The sequence below is a fragment of the Mauremys mutica genome, chromosome 10 (genome assembly GCF_020497125.1).
Source record: "Mauremys mutica isolate MM-2020 ecotype Southern chromosome 10, ASM2049712v1, whole genome shotgun sequence".
Taxonomy (NCBI): Eukaryota; Metazoa; Chordata; order Testudines; family Geoemydidae; genus Mauremys; species Mauremys mutica.
In genome coordinates this window covers 64872298-64892153 of record NC_059081.1, presented here as the reverse complement: position 1 = coordinate 64892153, position 19856 = coordinate 64872298, and the positions used below count along the sequence as shown (strand labels likewise).

The window sequence follows — 19856 nt, the reverse complement described above, 5'->3', positions numbered from 1 at the left end:
CTTACATGTAAATTTCTTCACAGGTTTGCATCAGTCTGCTTGTCCGAACTCCTTAAACTATACATTTCAGCCATATCTGTTAACTGCTGGGAGCCTTAGATTTCATGTAACATATTATGCCAATGAAATGAAATGTTTCTCGAAACGTAGCTTATTTCTGAGTTGTATGTTGCTGGATTTTTTTTTGACGGGGCTGGTTATTGAATAGATTAGCCCAGCTTCAGACAAAACTGGAGTCAGACTCACTTAAAATTAAGGAAATGTAAAAAAATCTTTAATTAGACTGATCTGAATTTTGAGTCTCTAATGATGACTGAAACCAGGAGATAAAATTTGACTTATTGTTTGCTAATAACAAGCATTCCAAATTTAGCCCTATTTTCTGCCTGATTTCTTCACATGTAATTGTTTTTCAGAAGTATTCACTGAATAGTTTATGCAAATAATTTTCAGACAGGGTGTTTTTAAAAAAAAACCAACGCACAAATTGTTCACTTTGACTAGTGAACTGTTTAGTATTTGTGTTGTACAGGAGGTTCACCTAAAAAACAGGGTATGGTTTCTGCTCCATTAATGATTAACTGAAAGGTTTTTTAAAAAAACCCACAGATGAATACTGAATAAAGAATAGCAAATAATGAAATCTCAGTATGAGACAAATAATCCATGATCCATGCTAAATGTTGTGAAACCCTCCTGATCCATAAACATTTTCACAAATACACAGTGGCTATTATTTATATCAAAGTAGCATCTGAAGCCCCAATCAAAATCAAGACCTCAGTGTGCTAGGGTCTGAACAATCTAAATATGGAAGACAGCCAAAAGGTGGGAGGGGAAAACAGAGCAGAGAGGTGAAGTGACTTGCCCAAGGTCAGCCAGCAAACCAGTGGCACAGCTGGGAATACACAGATCTCCTGAGTCATAGCCCAGGGCTCATAAATGGTGGACTGCATTAGGAATCAGATTTGCAATTAAATGTGCAAATCATGACTTTCATTCTTTGACCAGCTTTGCTCGAGAGGAGAGTTTCATGTGATATAGACTTTAATTGCAAAAAATGCATAGTGCACTTAAATACAATGGGAAGGATACCCATTGCCAGGTAAGAACAGTTTATTTATGAAATGCTCTGTGTACCAATTCAGGTGTTCTTGTGGCAGGGCAACACCTTTAAATGCCAGAAAAATAAAATAATTAAAACATTTGAAATATACAGCATGAAACCCAGCCAAGATACTGCCCTATCAAGGTGACATGATTAACACACATAGGCTGGGATTTTCAAAATCATTCAGCATTGACCAACTCTGATCCCACTGAAATCCCTGATTGAATTCTGCACCGACTTCAATGGGAGCAGAATTAGGCCAACACAAAGCGCTTCTGGAAATGCCACCTGTAGGCCAAGATTTTCTAACGTGACTAGACATTTTGGTTGCCCACATTAAAGGGCCCTGATTTTCAGAGAGCAAGGGATCAGCACTTCACTTAGTCACATCCGATCTCTATGGTTTTTCATGCTGAGCATGACTCAGTTTTGAAAATCCTGGCTGTAAAGCACATATGCAATAACAGAGCATGAAAGGTATTAAATAGAAATGCTGTGGTACTGATGTTCAGTTTTGCTGCTGGACCTCATGATGGGGACCATCCCCGTCAGGCCCGGGATCCAGGGAGCATAAAGGTTGTATTACAGGTTATATCCTCGAGTCCTGTGCAACGTGAGGCTCAGCCACACTCAGGGCCGGGAGCCGATATGTGTAAAGTGATCCTGAGATAAAAGGCACAAGGCGTTTGCAAATTATTATTATAAAACACCATTTTAATTAGTCAGTTTTGAGACCTACACAAGGAAGAACTCTATAGAGGTGACTCTCAAAACATATTGCCTTGTGACTCAGAGATAGAGCAGGGAACATTACCATTACAAGCTCCAAAGAGATACAATGAAAACTATTACAGCTCCAGGAAAAGCACATAAAGAGGAGCATAACAATTACCTGACTCAGAGCAGGAGAGAAAGAGAGATACATAATATAGAATACTGCCGTTACTGGCCAAAAGAGAGAGCTGTAATAAAGAGTATTGCAGTTACCTAATTCTGATAGAGATATAATGACAATCATTAGTTATTTGGCTGTAAGGAGGACATGTAATGTGTAGTATTATTGTTACCTAGTCCTGAAAAAGTGAGAGAGAGGGGGAAATGATGAGAAACTGGTACTGTTACCTGACTCTGGAAGGCAGAAATTATGACAAGATTTGCTGTTGCCGATGGCTCTGCTTTACACAACTTACTCAGGGAGTGAGAAAGAAAGAACCGAGTGTATGGCAAGTTATGTAGCTCATGGATATAAAAATCAAGTCCTCGGCTGATGTTAATCAACATAACTCTATTGCCTTCAGTGCAGTTATGCCAGTTCACCCCAGCTAAGGATCTGGCCCTTGCAGATGTAGTTCATTTATCAGGAAGCAGAAGGTGAGGGAGAGAAAAGACTAATCTTTACCTCTGCCTGGCTCAGAGCGTATTTCTAGGGTTACCTGGCATAAGAGAAGAAAAGAAAGGACTGTGTTTGGCTCTGGGTCTTATGTTCAGGGATGCAGAGCTCCACAGATTCTATTGGTACACCCCAAAGCGATGGAGCTCCACCTTCTCCTCCTTCATATGAAGAGAGCGAAAGTCAGGAAGCTGGGGAGAAGAATCCTTTTACAGTGCTCCTCATGGACATGGCAAGTGAATGAGACCCAGCCAGGCGTTTCCTGGGGCAGGGTGGAAATACACCCCTTCAGAGCCTCTGAAGTCACAGGAGGAGAAGATGCTTTACTAGCATTTTGCGCACATCTGCAGTGAGCAAGGTGCATCCTTCCTGGAGTCTTCTATGGCCCTCAGTGGTATTAGCACCCTCCCACCAGGGGTGGTTGAAGATCTCTTGTTGGGCTCCCTACCCCCAGCTTGGCAGGGAGAGGCGGGGCAGATTTGGAGAAGCCCAAAGCCTCAATTAAGGTAGGTTCTATACTTAGTGTTTCCAGTGGGTTCTACTCCAGCTGCTTGGTGCGAGTCAGCTGGCAGAAAAGAAGCTGCCTGGCACAGCTACAGAGTGAGAGATACGGCCCAATGAAAATGGATCCAATTGAATGTGCAGTGTTCCAGTGAGTTTTCTAGCATGGGGGCATTGCAATAACAAGCACTAACAAACAGGCACTGGGAGTGAGGGCCATGGAGGGCCTGAGCTTCATCCCACTTCAGTCCTGTTTCATTCTGGTGAAACTCCACTGACTGCAACGGAGTAATTCCTCATTCGCCCTGACATAGGCGAGACTAGAATCGGGTCATGAAACGTGGGGGCTGGATGGAATGGAAGATGTAAGCAGAGAGAGCGGTTAAACGATGGTATATGTGGGGTTTTATCACACCGAACCACAGAGATTCAGTTAATCCCAAGACAGCAGGAACGAAGGAAAATGCTCTTTTGAGAAACTAAGGGACATAGCAAGGACTGAGTTGTCCAACTAGGATGGCTCTGCACACAAATAACTTTGGCACACATACTGCGTAAGTGACCTGCCCCTTAGATTTCCACAACACTGTTTCTCAGCTATCATCATGTAAAACCTTTGGATTTCATTTCTCAGTTTTATATCACTCCTAGGGCCTGATCCAAACCCCACTGAAATCAGTATTGCCATTGACGTCAAAGAGTTTTGGATCAGGCCCCTAATTGGACTCCTTGCTCAGGCAAAACTCCCACCGACCCCAAATTAATAACTTTATCCCTTGCCTAGCTATGATTTGTGATCAGATAGAATGATCTGTAATGCTGCTGAAAGCATTGACTCTTGCAGTGTTTAATTTGTTATGCATCAAGACGAAAGATAATCCAGAAGCCCTACTGTTTTTCACAAATTGCACGGCACTAGCAAGAACTTGCTATTATAAGAAGCTGCAGGTGGGGGGAACAAAATAATCTGTCAAGGAAGATGGCAATAACTGAGCAATGCTTTGCTATTTAACCTACTTACAATGTGATTAGCACCATCATCGTTGGGAATATGCTAAGCGCAGATCCACGAAGGTCTTGAGGGTCCTAACTTTCATTGGAATCAGTGGCAGTCAGAAGCATAAAGGGCATTGTAGATCTAGACCCAAGTCTCTAGTGCTTCCTCTACAGAACACGTAGACCATGAGAGCAACTGTTCAAACCCACCCTCTGCTGGTTTTATTTTACAGGTAACTCAATCAATGAAACAAACCTTAGCCTGAAATTCCCCCCTGAGTCTGAGCTCTATATTTACAGCAGATCCAACAATACCACCACCTAACATTTATACAGCACCTTTCATCACTAGAGCTCAAAGCACTTTACAAAGGTCAGTATCGCCAACCCCATTATACAGATGGACAAACAAACGAACACAGAGGGGAAGTAACTTCCCCAAAGTCAGCCAGCAGGTGAAGTGGCAGAGCCAGGAGTAGAAACCAAGTCTCAGAGTCCCAATCCAGTACGCCATCCACCATGCCACACTGCTTCCCTATATGATAAGATGTTCTTGTCCTTTATATATCTGGGGTGGAGCTAACTGAGACCATCTACTAGCATGGCTCAGGAGTAATTATCCTTTGAGTCTAGGGCAAGTCAATTGAAAAGTCATGTGTTTCCATATACAGTCTTGGGAGTTTACTGCCCCGCTACAGTCTCCAATGGATAATTCTTCAGCATGACAGCAGGGCTGCTCACATGCAGACAATACAATGCATCTGTGTCTGTGTCCAACACTAGAGACCCATTCTTACTCTGATCAGTCTTACCCACTGAGTAGATGGAAACTCTTTGAAGTGAGAAACATTTGACTTTCTATCTGAGTGAAGATAGCTGGGTCCAAGGGATTAAACTGGTTCAGAACTGACCTAAATTTTCATTTAAAGATTAGGGGATAGCTCAGTGATTTGAGCATTGGCCTGCTAAACACAGGCTGGTGAGTTCAATCCTCAAGGGGGCCATTTAGGGATCTGGGGCAAAATCTGTACTTGGTCCTGTAAAAGCAGCAAAGAGTCCTGTGGCACCTTATAGACTAACAGAGGTATTGGAGCATGAGCTTTTGTGGGTGAATACCCACTTGCATCCAACAAAGTGGGTAGTCACCCACAAAAGCTCATGTTCCAATACATCTATAAAGTGCCACAGGACTCTTTGCTGCTTTTACAGATCCACACTAACATGGCTCCCCCTCTGATACTTGGTCCTGCTAGTGAAGGCAGGGGGCTGAACTCAATGACCCTCCAGGGTCCCTTCCAGCTCTATGAGATAGGTATCTCTCTCTATATATATATATATTCTTTTTATCTTACACACCATGAGTCAGTAGTCCTCATTCTCACTTACACCACTACGTAATGCAGTGTAAGGGGGCCTTAACTGGGCACACATTCCATGTGAGGCTACTTTACATTTCCAGAGTGGGGTAAAGTGGCCTTCGAGTAACTGAGAATCAGTCCCAATGGCACTATTTGTGGAGTCCGTCTGCACAGGGCAGCAGGATCTGGCCTACAATAATTTCTTAATAAAATAATTAATTTGTCAGATAAAATCTCTGTCTTCGCTATAACATGTACATGTGACATGGATAATGCTACTACAGAGACTACAGAGAAAGGATCTTCTCTTGGTTCTCCATGGGGATTTCAAGGTGTTCCTTATTAGCAGTCCTGCATAACACACAATATTATGCAGACAAAACACAGAAATATTTTGTCTTCTTTCTTTCACCTCTGCTCCTAACTCTGACTTTGCTCCTCTCAGTCTGCTTTCTCCACTCTCCTTTTCCTCTTTTCTGTTCTTCATGTATCATGACACAAGCTGAGTTTTGTTTTGTTTTTTATTTTGTCTCCTTTTAAAAAGCCAGTGCTGCAGGAACCGCTGAACCCCACAACCTAGTCCATGAGTATCTCAGAGCCTGAATTTTTATCAGTATGATTTTGGTACACACTAGCCATGTACAGTGCTAGCCCAGAATGGTAGGAAGGGCTATTGTACCATATGGCTACCAACCAATACCTATGCTGGATTTTCATTGTCACTACTTGCTGTTCTCTTCACCCTCCCGTACTGCAGCCAGGGTCCAAATACAGGCTAAAATACCATTGCGAGGCCGGGTAGAATCCACACAATGGGAAGCCATCTTCTCTATGTGCACTTGAAATGCTCCATGTATCATGATCCCGGAAGGAGATATCTTGGGCTCCAATCCAGCAAAGCATCTAACCATGTGCATAACTGAGTACCTGTCGTCCCACAGAAGCCAATATCATGCATTTCAGGTTATGCAACTGTATATGTGTTATGTATATGTGCTGGATCAGAGCCTTAGTCTCCAGAGTATCTTATTGAGGTTAAAAGGCCAATGGGGTCACTTCATTTAAGGAAACAACACACATACCTCTTAAAGGCTCCTATCTCCTTCCAGTGCTTGTGTCATCGGCCTGCCTAGCCCTTTGCTACCACTCATCACAGAGCTTGTTCATTCTCAGCCTCTCTCTGAAGCAGTCTCACAGGAACATGGAGGAAGCAGCAGAGATGCTTCATTTGAGAAGTAATGATGGGCATCCATTCACTTATGTTCATGGCTTGTTGAGTTCAATGATGTGTGACGCCCTGAAATGTCTCACATTTTGTTCCCTAATCTCTTCTGCACTTCTTTTGGCACAAGGAGGTGATGAAAAGATGCCAGTGCAACCACTAGTGACCAGCTAAGGGAAATCACACCAGTTCAACTTTAATTCCTATGGATGTCTCCAGTCAGAGCTGTACTGAGGTATATTAATCATGGAGTCAGTTCTCTGCTCGCTCAGAGAGCTGGGAGAGAAAACAATACAGGTCATGCTTCAGCGATCTCACACGGTCTCAGGAAAGATAATAATAATTTGGGCACTTTTCAGGGTTTATGAAATGCAGCTACAAGTTCATATTTGCTATAGAGACAGCTGAATTAATTCTTTAGAAGGCTCCTGTTACATCTTCAATAGCTTCCATCCATTTCCTGTTCAGCAACTGGTCGTAACAAAACTTAGACTGAGTTTGTGCCTCTTGCAAACTCAAGTGTCACCGATGGTATGCCAGAATGTCTCATCTGGCTGTAAAGAATGATATGAATGTTGTGGTTCTCCAGTCCAGATCTCATCAGCTGCTCTTCTCTGGGTTCCATGGAACAGGCCTATCACTGATGTCAATGGGGGCATTGCATTGCACCTCTGAGAGTGCAGGGGTGCTCTCAAGAACTCTCTTTGTTGGAAAAGGGCTTTACGGAGTACAGAATATTGGATGAGGAGAATTTTGGATCGGCAACTCAGCAGCAGACAAGCATTAATAAACTTCTCTTCACCCACAAGAAGGGCATAGAGAGAAGCAGTCCAGTGATGAAAGCAGGGATGGTGGTGAGAAGGGCAGATCCAACATCATTTTATCGCAGATGAGACTTCCAATAAATGACACGTTTCAAATTCTGAATAAAAACTCAGGTAAAGAGACCATGGCCATTCAACTGAAAATCGGTGACTCCCTGGAAGGAAAATTCAGAAATGGCACTAACTTCCCCTTTGAAATGCTTTGAAAGGAGGACAACAAAAAAAGAACACTTCTGAAAAAAAGCCACACAAGTCCCTGCATCCCACAGTTCTTCCAGTGTTGGTTTAATTATAATTTAATTGCTTTTTCCTTATAATTTTTTTTCAAGTTAGCAGTAATGGAAATTCAGAAAGATTATTGATGTTAGCCCCAGAGAGCTAAGGACACACAACTCCAAACAACATCACCCCGGACCTGTAAACTCTTCTGGAAATTCAGTGACGTTTTCAGGTTTCAGCTGTTATCCTCATCATATATGGCTTTAAAAACTAATTCCTTACAGTACCATTTTCTTAAAAATACAATTCTTTCCATATGACAGGTATTTGTGGAGGGCAAATACTGGAGGCTACTCCTACAGGCCAAGAACTCACCTATTCACCTACATACACATATTTACACATTCACCTACCATATACATATGGCCATCAGGGAACTGGTTATGGTTCCCTGGTTTTCAGCCCTGACCCCAGAGCAGTTTAGAGCAGCCTGGGAGTTCCTCCAGACTGCAACAGCTGGCTATGGTCCCCATCTGTCCATGGTTCCTACCTGCCTCTCCTCACCCACAAGCCGCTCCCTGCAGTGAGTGCTATGGGGTGAGAGGAGTTGGAGCCAGTGCTGTGTCCCCAAGAGGAGACATAGGAGACCTCTGCGCCACTGAACTGCACAAAAGGAGTACAGTGGCCCAGATTCTCTGGCCCACATTTTTAGGGCTATGCGAGAGCTGTGTATTAGGTACTGCAAATTGAAGATGCATTCATCAGATACAAATCCTACAAACATTTAACTTTCATTTAGGAGCTCGGGAGTGCATTTAAAGTTGGCTGCAATCTGCTTGAAGTGGTGCAGCCATCTCCAATCATGAACAGAGCCTAACATTTCTCCTTTATACCCCCCTTCCTAACTTCATATGCCATTAACAGTCCCTTCAAGCTGAGTTGGAAGGGAAACCCTTGGGATAATCTGTAGGTTTTCAGTGCAAGTGGGCCTAGAGCTCCACGATACATTAGATGAAAATGTTAGAGGATAAAACATTTTCAAAGTAAAATAGCAGCAGCACTCCATAAAGATACATTTGATGGGGCATTTTCTCTTGCTCTTTTTATGTCAAAGAATCTTCTTTGCTCCTCTAAAAAAAGGGCTTTGATAAAGTGGTTTGGTCTTAAAAGAGTCATGTAGAGCCCCATATATGAATAACAAGAATACCCAGAATTACATTGCTAACAAAAATATTGGGAGGGATGGTAAACCTCTTGTTTCAGGGCTCAATCCAGTCTCTAAATATCAGGGATTATGATAAAATCTTATGCGGGGGGAAGATTATCCCACATCTGTCTACTGTGGGGTTATTATACCTTCCTCTGGAGCAGCAGATCCTGGCCACTGTCAGACTCAGGCTAAGGGATTAGATGGACGTTGGGTCTTGTCCTGTCTGGCAGTTCCTATATTCCCATATTCCATGAGTAGTTATGTGGTAGACAAACGTTTCAGGCAATTCTAGAGCGCCATATCCTAAACTAGTGTAAATCAGCATAGCCCCCTTGAAGCCATTGCTGATTCACATCCAGCCAAGAATTGGGTCCTGTGAGTTTTGGGCCCAGTTCTGCAAACTAACTTGTGTTGAGTAACACTTCAGTGATTTCAAAGAAATTTCATGAGTTTTCATGTGTAAATGCTGCTCCTCACAACTAAGAATCAGACCCTTACAGAAGAGCTGTCATTTAAAATTATACTGGTAGTGCCACCTCAGCTCCTGGAAACAAATATGCTTTAAAAACTTACAGGAGGTCCTGAGGGTGAGTCTGGCACAAGTGAAGGATTTGGGCTTCTGCTTTTCCCAAGTTACATAGGGCTTATCTGGAACTGCTGAATATGACAACGGTATAAATGCCCACCATTCAAGGTGATTTGAAAGAAACCACTGGTTACCTACCTGCTCCTCCCTGTAGAAAGATGCAGGTTCTACAGTCTTCTGGCTCTTCCTGGGAAACAACCACCTCTCTCGCAGCTGCAGGTTTCGCTTCAGGTAGATGGCCACCTGCTTGTCAGGATCTGCCAACAGAGACCTCAGGTTTTCCTGTTTCAACCCAAGTTAAAAAACCAAAACACACAGGGTACAAAATGTCATTATATAGCAACCTTATTATCATTAATGATAACCTACGATGGAGAACCAATGAATAGCACCAAAAAAAATGAGTTTGTTTTTTCACATTCTTGATATACTTAAAGACACTTTCAGATCTTGGTACGATGGTGGGTTTCTTATATACATTAAGAAGAGAACGAAGGGCCCCACTCAGCAGAAAATTTTCCGAGAGTGTCTGGATATTCTCCATAAATTTTCCTGAGCTGCTATCATGGAGGCTGCTCTCTATTTCAAGAGAGAAACTGAGATATATGTGGCTAAGCTACAATGAAGTCTTTTCTTTTCTGTGCACCTTTATGTAGTCCCATAATATGCCAGTTTCATTTGCGTGTGCCAAGACAGCAGATATTACATGGGCATCCTTTATATTAATGCTCCTTTTATTAGTGGTTTAGGAAAGGGTAACACATTATTAGTATCAGAGGGGTAGCCGTGTTAGTCTGGATCTGTAAAAGCAGCAAAGAGTCCTGTGGCACCTTATAGACTAACAGACGTATGGGAGCATGCATGACATGCATCCGATGAAGTGGGTATTCACCCACGAAAGCTCATGCTACAGGACTCTTTGCTGCTTTTACATTATTAGTAGATTTTAATAAGTGTTTAAACAATTGTTATGGATTGTTAGAGTCCAACAGGTTGCTTAAAACCATGGCTTATAACCATCTGTAACACCACCTGCTTACAGCCATCTATGACACATACCACTCATGTATGTAACATGTTCATTACACCAGCCCTTTATCAATGGAATACTAATATATGGCATGACCTGCTTTATTCTCAGAACTGTTGCATCTCAATAACAAAACAGGAACAAGGGGAAACAAATGAGTGAGTGAGGAAGAATAACTCTCGGTGCTAACTTCCATAAACTCCACATCTCCCCAACATGTCTACACTTACCTCCAGAGCGATCGATCCAGCTGGGGTTGATTTATCGCATCCAGTGAAGATGTGATAAATCGACCGCCGAGTGCTCTCCCGTCGACTCCGGTACTCCGCCGGAGTGAGAAGCGTAGACCGAGTCAACGGGGGAGCATCAGCAGTTGACCTATCTCAGTAAAGACACTGCAGTAAGTAGCTTTAAGTACGTCGACTTCAGCTACGCTATTTTCATAGATGAAGTTGCATAACTTAGACCGTCTTAGCTCGCCCTCTTCCTTTCCCTCCCCAAGTGTAGACCAGGCCTCACCTCTCAGCGGCAGAGCAGCTTTTCACCCATGCATGGGCCAGCCTCTACCCTCAGTGTGTCGCCCTCACCAAGGCAATCTTTAAAGCACAGACTGGACAAATCTCGCACATGTCATTTCTGGCTTACTGGAAGTGGCCAAAAAGCTTGATTTTTGGTCTGGCATATCATGACAGTTGAATGAGAAGGGTGCATTGGTTTCTAAGAAGCTGACCGCGCGTCAGACCTTTAGTCACACTGAATTGTACTTTACTACTGCAGTAGTCCCATAAGATGCCAGTTTCATTTGAGGTCAGTCACAAGAGACCTATTGTTAAATAAATGTATTTCTATAGAAAAGGAGGAAATTTGTCCCATAATCACCAGTGGCTTTCATTTTAACCTCTTTTTGTTCTGGACTGAAGCTGCCTAGTAGAGAGATGGGCATTCTGGATGCTAAAAACTTCAAACCAGCACCAGCATTTTCAGTTTGAAATGTCTGCATAATCTCAAATTTTGTATGGGTCCCTTTCCATTCAACAAGCTGGCTGTGGGGTTTAAGCAGCATTTTAGTCATTCCCATTGCCAGTCGGTCAGTCAGAATGCAGCCGGGTGAGAGAGCGCCAGCCTGGAAAGATACAATAGGGGAGAAAAAGGTGGTGGGGTCAACTGCATACATGGGCAAACGTTGGCAGTGCCCATCAATTTGACGTCACTCTCCTCTCTGAATGCCCTCCATTGGCTCACTATCTGCATCAAATTTAAATAATCGGTCACCACCATTGCAAATCTACACCCCCCTCCTTATCCTCGCTTCTTGAGATCACATCGCACCCGACCCCCTCTGTTTCCCCAGCATTCCCTATTTGTCAGTCTCCTCTGTGCCTTCTTCCAGGCAACCTGCTAACATGGTTTGACCCCTCTGACCTCTGAAAGCCCTGACCTTTCAGTGAGTCTTAAAAGTCCACCCTTGCCATGCTGGCTATAATGAACCATATTGATTTCTATAGAAAAATCCCCCTAGTTTCCCTTCCCTGACTTCTTTGTCCTAACAATCTAAGGTAATTAATATGGTCCCCTTTACCACAGCATCTGAGCGCCTCACAATCTTTAACATGTTTGTCCTCACAATGCCCCCTACAAGGTAGGTGGGTGCTATTATCTCTGTTTTACAAATGGGGAGCTGTATAAACCAAGTGAGTAGCCCAAGGTCTCACAGGAAGTTTGTGGCAGAGAAGGGACGAGAGCCTACGTCGCCTGAGTCACAAGCTAGTGCCCTGACTGCTGGACCATCTTCCCTCTCCTTTGTCAGTGAGCTCCTCAGGGCAGTGATTTGTTGACATCTGGAAAGTGCCTTGTACATTGTGGGTGCTGCCACAAACAAACCTCCTCAGGCCGGGGATAATAGATGTGCTACAAGCACACTCAGAGGGTAGAGGAGACCGAATGAGGAGCCTGAAATCAGAAGGGCCTAGGAGAGACAGGCCTAAGCAAAGGCCTGAAATGGGGAGGGGTTGGAGGGGAGAAGAAGGTCCTTAGGAGCTTTGGAGAGAGCCACTCCATTCCTGGGAAGCTTAGAGTGAGCATGATCTGCCTACATTAGAGCAAAGAGGAGAGGCTGGCAAGCACATCCTCACCAGCTAGTCAAAGGGATGGGAACCTGATTCTTTTAAAACCACAAGGCACAATCCAGTCCATTAGAAAAAACACATTTTTTTGCCAGCTTTCAAAATCTGTCTAAGGGATTTGCATGCCCAGTTCTCATTAAAACCAATGGAAATTGGGTATCCAAACCCTAGCTGGCTCTGAGAATCTCAGCCCTGAAAGAGTTCCATCAGCAGTATTCTTCCAGTCTTAAAGCAAATTAGTGTCAGGATCCCAAAAAGGGCTGTCGGGGCCAAGGGTCAAAGTGGGGGCAAACCCAAGGCTGGGAGTAGTAGAGGAGTTCATAGTCAGGTTCCAGGCCAGGGTCGATACCCAGGATCAGAGTCCATGTCAGGAGGTGAAGTCCAGAACAAGACGTGGTCAAAGCCAGGAATTAAGGAGCAGGAATAGTCTTGTAGCTACAGGAGATCCACACCGTTACCTGGACATTTCCAGGAATGCCTCTTGGGTTTCTATAGGGCATGGAGACAATCAGGCGCCATGACACTACTGTCTATCAAACCCTTGAGGCAGAACTTCCCATGGTCTGTGTCCACAGCATGTCATGTGAAGTGGAGCGCAAGCCAGTTATGGCTGTTGCTGGATGGCAGCCTGGAGATGCCAGCTGTCTGGTAGCTCTATGGGCCTCAGTTCAAGAACCCCTAGGACCTTACAATTAAAACCTTTGCAGGAGCTCCTTTCTCTACCAATTTGGAAACTGGAAAATGATGGAACAAGCTGCAATAGTGAAATATAGCCCCTGGGAACAAAGTTAATCTGGATGAGATAAGTGTATCTAAATTCCTAGCATTGTTAGCAAGTTTACAAGAGTTAATGGGGGAGGGAGGAGGTCTGTCTGCACTCGGCACAGGATGGCTAGAAGTACTGATTAAATTATCCCAAGCAATGGGCAAAAGGCCCTTTCTCATACCATAAGATAAGGCAATATGACGGGTTGCTCTGGGCAATGTACCACTGTGACCACCAGAGCATCAGAATGAGATGCCAATACTGTAAAGGTAAAACAACCAAGCAGGTGAAAAATAAGGAAACATGTTTATACACACGGAGAGAGGCTAGGTTTAAAAATATGAACGCTACTTTCTTCAAAGAGATATTACACCTCTTTTCTTAGCTCAAAAGCATGTTCTGAGGCAGAAAGTAGAAAGAATATAAAATTAATCCTCCTACTAAGGAAAATGGTCTGTCTTCAACTGCTATGCTTCACTTTGTTGAAGGGAAAAGGGGAAAGACTTCTGCTTTTAAAGCTTTTTTTTTTGCATCCCATCTGGAACTTCAAATATATTTTGGCAAAGTAATTCTTTGAACACTATAAGGACAAGGTGTTAATAAAAATACTCTACAATTATGAGTTTTTCATTTGTGTTTTGTGGGGGGAAAAAAATCTGTGGATTCCTTTGGCATTCCTAGTTCTCAGCTGACATTTTTTCTTTCACTAGCTTCCAAGGTCTTCTGAAAAAGGAAACATATTTGAGTTTATGACCACAAACTAAAAGGTTTTAATATATTATATTCACGGAGGGGATTACCTAGTTCCTGGTACTTATTACTGCAGTGTTCTGTGTCCCATTGAGCTACTGAAGAGGATGTTGCATCCTTTAAAAAAGCACCCGATCCTTATCTGGTGTAAATCAGTGAAGCTATATTGGAGCTCTGCCAGTTTATACCCACAGAGGGTCTGGCCCAAAGACTTTTAGTGCAGAGCAAATTAAGTGTTTACACTTGCACGTGACTACTCAATATTTTTTTGACCTCCACAGTCTGCATTCAGCTCGCCTGTTCGTTTTGACATGTAAATGCTTACTTTTATTGAAAAGTATACAGTTGCGTTTCAAATTTCCTACTCTGGTAGGTTATAACATTCCACTCTTTTGTATAGTGAAGCAGAAGTGGAACTTCTCAGCCTTAAAAGACTTAAGTTTGTACAAAGTTTAAAGGAATGATCCAACAAAGAGTTAACACTGGGGATAGGCCCATGCCAGGACCTGGGAGACTATGGGTGAAATCCTGGCCCCACTGAGGTCAATGGGAGTTTTGCTACTGACTTCAATGGAGCCAGGTTTTTACCCCATGTCTCTGAACTTTGTGAGATGTTTGAATACAGATCTGGGGATGAGCACCTATGCCAGGTCCATATTTGGAGGGAACTCTCAAGGTGGAGAGCTCATCTCAGCCAGTTTGGCAGCACTTCCTCTCACCACCCTCCTCCATAATCTCGACCCTGAATTGGAATGTCAGGTTCTTTGCGTTCAGGGATGAGAGCTACTTTTGAGTTGTCAAGCTGCTCAAGGCTGGGAGTGTGCGTTTCCAAACTCTTTGAGCGACACAGAGTTCAGGGTCATCAGAAAAAAACTAGGCCTTACGCTTGGGCTATGCACAGATTTTGTACCCGTACAGCTATTTTAGTTAGGGGGGGTATTTTTTTTACCAAGACAGCTATTATGCCTTCAGAACCCACCCTGAAAACTCCTCTTTGCCATAAGGCCTACAAGAAACAAAACTCTTGATAACAGGTAGGCTGCTGTTGTGCAGAGATCACTGTCTATCACGCTGACCTACGTTGCTCCATGGTTTCCACATGCTTCCCCATCCCTCTGTCCTTATCTAGCGGTTGGCTGTTGTCTTACACTTAGATTGTAAGCTCTTTGGGGGAGGGACCATTCTTTTGTTCTGTGTTTGTATAGCACCCAGCACAATGGAGGCCTGGTCCTTGACTGGGGCCACTTGGCTTTATAAAAATACTGATACAAGTGCAGATGTAATTATACTAGTAAAAATGTGCCTTATACTGGTATAGACTCATAGGACTGGAAGAGACCTTGAGAGGTCATCCAGTCCAGTGCCCTGCACTCATGGTAGAAGAAAGTCTCCCTGTATGGAGATAAACTATATCAATATAAGCACATTTATATCAGTATAATTGCATCCACACTGGAAGAGGGGATGGAGAGTGGATTGCACCTCCAACTCACTACCAGTATAGTTAACACAGTGCAACTTTTTGCTTTGGACAAGGCCTTTGAGCCAAAGTGGCACATTCCCCATTGACTTCAACAGGAGTTGTGCTTGCTTACACCCAGCTCAATATGGCCCTTAATGTGTGTTGCAAGAGGATTTCAGCATATAAGTCTTTGGGAACTACAGGAATCGTCAAACAGGATGGAATTGAACTAGATTGACTGGGGGAGTTCTGTAAGCTTGGCCAAGCTGCAGTTGATAACACTCAGTACCAACCTGGAATTCACAGTACTGTGGTTTTTTTGTTTTTTAACATTCAGTATCTCTGTATAAAATTATATTTCAAAGGATCTGGATGCTACTTTATTTATTAACTTTCAGTTGGTGTCCACTTGTTCTCTGCTGAGAGGAAAACACCTTTATTTATAATTTGTATTGCAGTAGTACCTGTAGGCCCCAGAGCCCTGTTAACTTAGACACTGTACAGATTAAAAGGTGCCTCTTTACCCCAAAAACGCTTACAATCCAAACAGACCATTGAGTTAAGTACTTCCTGGCCATTCAGAATGGTTAATCAATAAGATTTACCTTATGTAATTAATCACCAAGGCGCAAATCCTCAGCTGATGTCAATTGTCGTGACTCCATTGAAGTCAATTTACACCAGCTGCGAATCTTCCCCCTTGAGTTTATAAATGATTGCTCAATTTAAATAACTGCACCGTAGAGTGAGCACATGGAAGCTCTCTCACTGTGGCTGAACATGGTCCCATAGTTCAGAGCCACTTCTGCCCTGTGGGGTTGTCATGTGACACCGTCATGGGAAGCGGAGGCAAGACAGGCCAAGGAACCCGCTTCTGTACATCACAGGAAAGAGGGAGAGTGGGGCCATTTTCAGGTCCCTATTCCCCGGCTTCCCCTGGGAGGAAGTCTCATCTGTACCATCTCATTCTGGAGCTCCGCTGAGGACAGGAAGAAGCGCTAGTTGTCGCTGATTCTAATGAGGCAAGAGAATAACTGGGGAAGCCAGACTGCATGCTGAGAGGAGGAGGAACAGGCTATGAAAACCCCACATCTGAATTGGCTGCCACCTGCCAGACGATTAAGATGCACCAATTCGTTGATCATGGGGGGGGGCACCCATGGCATGTAAAGACTGTCACAAAGTATTTTTATTAGGTTTAACTTGACTACTAAGATTTTAGTAACTTCAGCTCTTCTCATTCCTGCAGCAAATCCCTCTCAGACAGAACCTGGAAGATGTCCCAATTCTGTACCTTCCATATTGCTTGAAACTGAACTTGGGCACAGACAAGATTTCATTGATATATCCCCTGAAATTACTTATTGATTCTTGAGGTTGTCATGGATAATATCCAATTATTATACATCTGCTGTGTCAAGAACCTTGGTGTGAATGCTGATTTAACAACCCTGGAGGAATACATCAGTGGCTTGGCCAATGCTGCTTCCCCCAGCCCCTCTCTGCAGGTTACCAGTCTGAGACCTCCTGCTTTTGTTAGGGCTGGAATTGATCACTGTAATTTTCTGTTGGCTGAACTCCCAGATCATGTTCTACATCAGTTTTGACTCACACATAATGCTGTTGACAGGGGTTTTTATGAGTCCAAAGATTTGTTCTCATTTTACACCTTTTTCAGTGTCTTTATTCACTGGCTTTCTGTGCCTTTGTGGATGAACGGCTGGGTTTTAGCAGTCACTTTCAAAGCTCTCCACAATTATTCCCCTCATTATCTGGCTGATTTCTGACACCCAGATGAAAACACATAAAACCAGATTTTCTAGTGAGTTAACAGCCCATTTGCACCACAAAGAGGCTATAATCTGCCCACCAATGCTCAGATGAGAAATCCCTTGGTGTAAGGGAACTCTCTGTTGGGCAGAACAGTGCCACTCTCAGGTCTAGGCCAAAGCCCCATCTGGTGCAAGGGGGCACATGAGGAGCATAAGGGAGCGCAAATCTGCAATGTCAAATCTCCACCGACAGAGGCTCCCAAATCAACAGCCCAAATTAGAGCTACCCAGAAGTAGTTCTAAGTGATGTAGGGGCTGTAGCCAGCCCTCATAATCTAGGAACCCTAATTGACTCCCTGCCATCTTCCTCACTCTGGCGCATGAGAGACTTTGATCTATATTATACTGATAATAGCCCTGGGAGAGAACGGCTGCCCATATATCATTTGTGAACAATGGGAGAAAGACATTTAGATCCTGCTTCAACAGTGCATCTAAGCACGGGCTTAATGTTAAGCACATGTTTAAGTTTCATTGGATGTACTGAAGAATTTTGCTGAAGAGGGATGGGCTTGAGCCCGTGTTTAACGTTAACTGATTGACCTAAAACCAAAGTTTAAACTGAAACCATGCCTCCCGGCTCTGGTATTTTTCACAAACCTCTTGTCAATATTATTCAGTTTTACTGCACTATCTCCTAGGGGCCTGGATCAGGGCCCCATTGAACAGACTAAACATGGGAGAACCCACAGAAAATGAAGATAAGCTAATAGACAAAGAGGAGGAGGAAACAGTGAAACGGTCATATTGAAAGCAGCAGTACCTTTTCACTGCTTTGTTATTATTGGACAGTGCTCTAGGGTACACTGTATGAAAGGTTTTGTATAAACACGCTGAGTGACTGGCTGATTGATAAGAAGAGAGTCCTCAGTTCTTACTAGCAGATTCAACATTGATTGCTAGTGTCATATCAGGCAATCTTCATCCTCCATAGAAATTCGAAAAGAAAATCCTCTCTTTCGTGACGTCTGGTATTATCAGCTCACAGATCAGGTGAGAGAGAAGAATAGAGAATATGGAGTGTGGCCGGATAAAGAGATGATGAAAATACATATAGAAAAACAGAAATACTGAGAGCTGACATTTTAAGCTAGTCAGATGAATAGTGGGGCTCCCATCTATTACAATTAAAACTCAGTCATGCTAATAAACCGGCTTAAAAAATGGGTGAGCAGCTTCCTTTTTAAAATATATATATATATATATAGCTGCTATAACAATGATTCCTTCTAGTTACCAGCCTGAGGCCTATGACAATCTGTATCCCTATGTTCACCCCTTCTACAATACTATGTTAAATTTTGTACAAAGCATTCCATGTAAGGTATCATTTGAAAACTCATAATTTGCTGATCATTATTGTCCTGGTAAAATACATGTGGCAACAACATTGTATGTAGAGAGATAAGATTCCATTGAATAATGTTACCAAGACATGGTCCAACATGTTCTAGAGGCCAGTCATAAACAAGTTCCCCAGAGGCAAAAGGCTTGCTAACACCTCAGCCAGGTGTCCATGAGATCAAATGGACCACCCTTTGATTAAGTGGGCAGGAGAGATAATATGGGGAAAATCTAAATTTTGACAAAGAAGTAGTTTAAGGTTCCTGGGCACAGAGACTTTGTCTCCTAACCTCACCTATAGATGATTTTCATGCAAGAGAAAGGGCTATAAGAGAGAGCGCAGATGCCCCAATTCATTTCTCCCTTGCTCTCTACCCACGGCATCATCAACACTTGAAGAGCAAACGAAGCAGCACTGGACTGGGTGGAGATCCTGACTGAAATTGGTTCAGCCAATATGGCTGCTGGAACGTGTGGTGAGAGAGACCTTTGCTTTTTATTCACTTAGCTTGTTAAATGAGGTTGTAGTTGTATTTTACCTTTTGTTTCCTTGCAACCAATTCTGACTTAAACGTCTCATTATGTGTAGTCACTTAAAATCTATCTTTCTGTAGTTAGTAAATTTGTTTTGTTGTTTTATCTGAATCAGTGTGGTTGGACTGACGTGTTTGGAAAGTTCCATTTGGGATGATAAGATTAGTGCATATCATTTTCTAGTAATGAAATGATGGACTTTATATGAGTTTGTATTGTCCAAGAGGGTGCTGGGCAGTCCAAGACACACATTTGTGGGGAAAAGTCTGGGGCTGTGAGTTTGCTGGTGTTGCTTTGCAGTGTAATTCATGAGTGACTGGCTATAGCACTCAGACAGTATAGCTGGGAGGGATTTACATGCTGGAGGCTGTGTGGGAGCAGCCCGGGAGTGGTTGCTCTCACAGTGAAGCAGTGTAAAAGGCACCCCAGGCTGGGGAATTGAGGGGACAGATCAAGATTGTACCCTGGGTAATGTCACCGGGCCCGATCCTGTTACAATTGCAGTCAGCGACAAAACTTCCACTGAATTTCTACTGGAACAGGATCAAGCCCTGGAGTCTCAATCATTTGCCCCACCTGGGTAACCCTTAGCCTTCAC

At 43.3% G+C, this 19856-nt stretch overlaps 1 protein-coding gene across 4 annotated transcripts in view; it reads right to left on the bottom strand.

Annotated features, from left to right (window-relative positions):
- The window catches only part of LOC123378274, a 208266-nt gene that overhangs the window by 115826 nt on the left and 72584 nt on the right, over positions 1-19856 (bottom strand). For all 4 annotated transcript variants that reach the window (XM_045031861.1, XM_045031859.1, XM_045031858.1 and 1 more), the window contains exon 4: positions 9556-9699. In XM_045031861.1, the coding sequence (XP_044887796.1) occupies positions 9556-9699 (144 nt within the window). The remainder of the gene's footprint in view (positions 1-9555; positions 9700-19856) is intronic.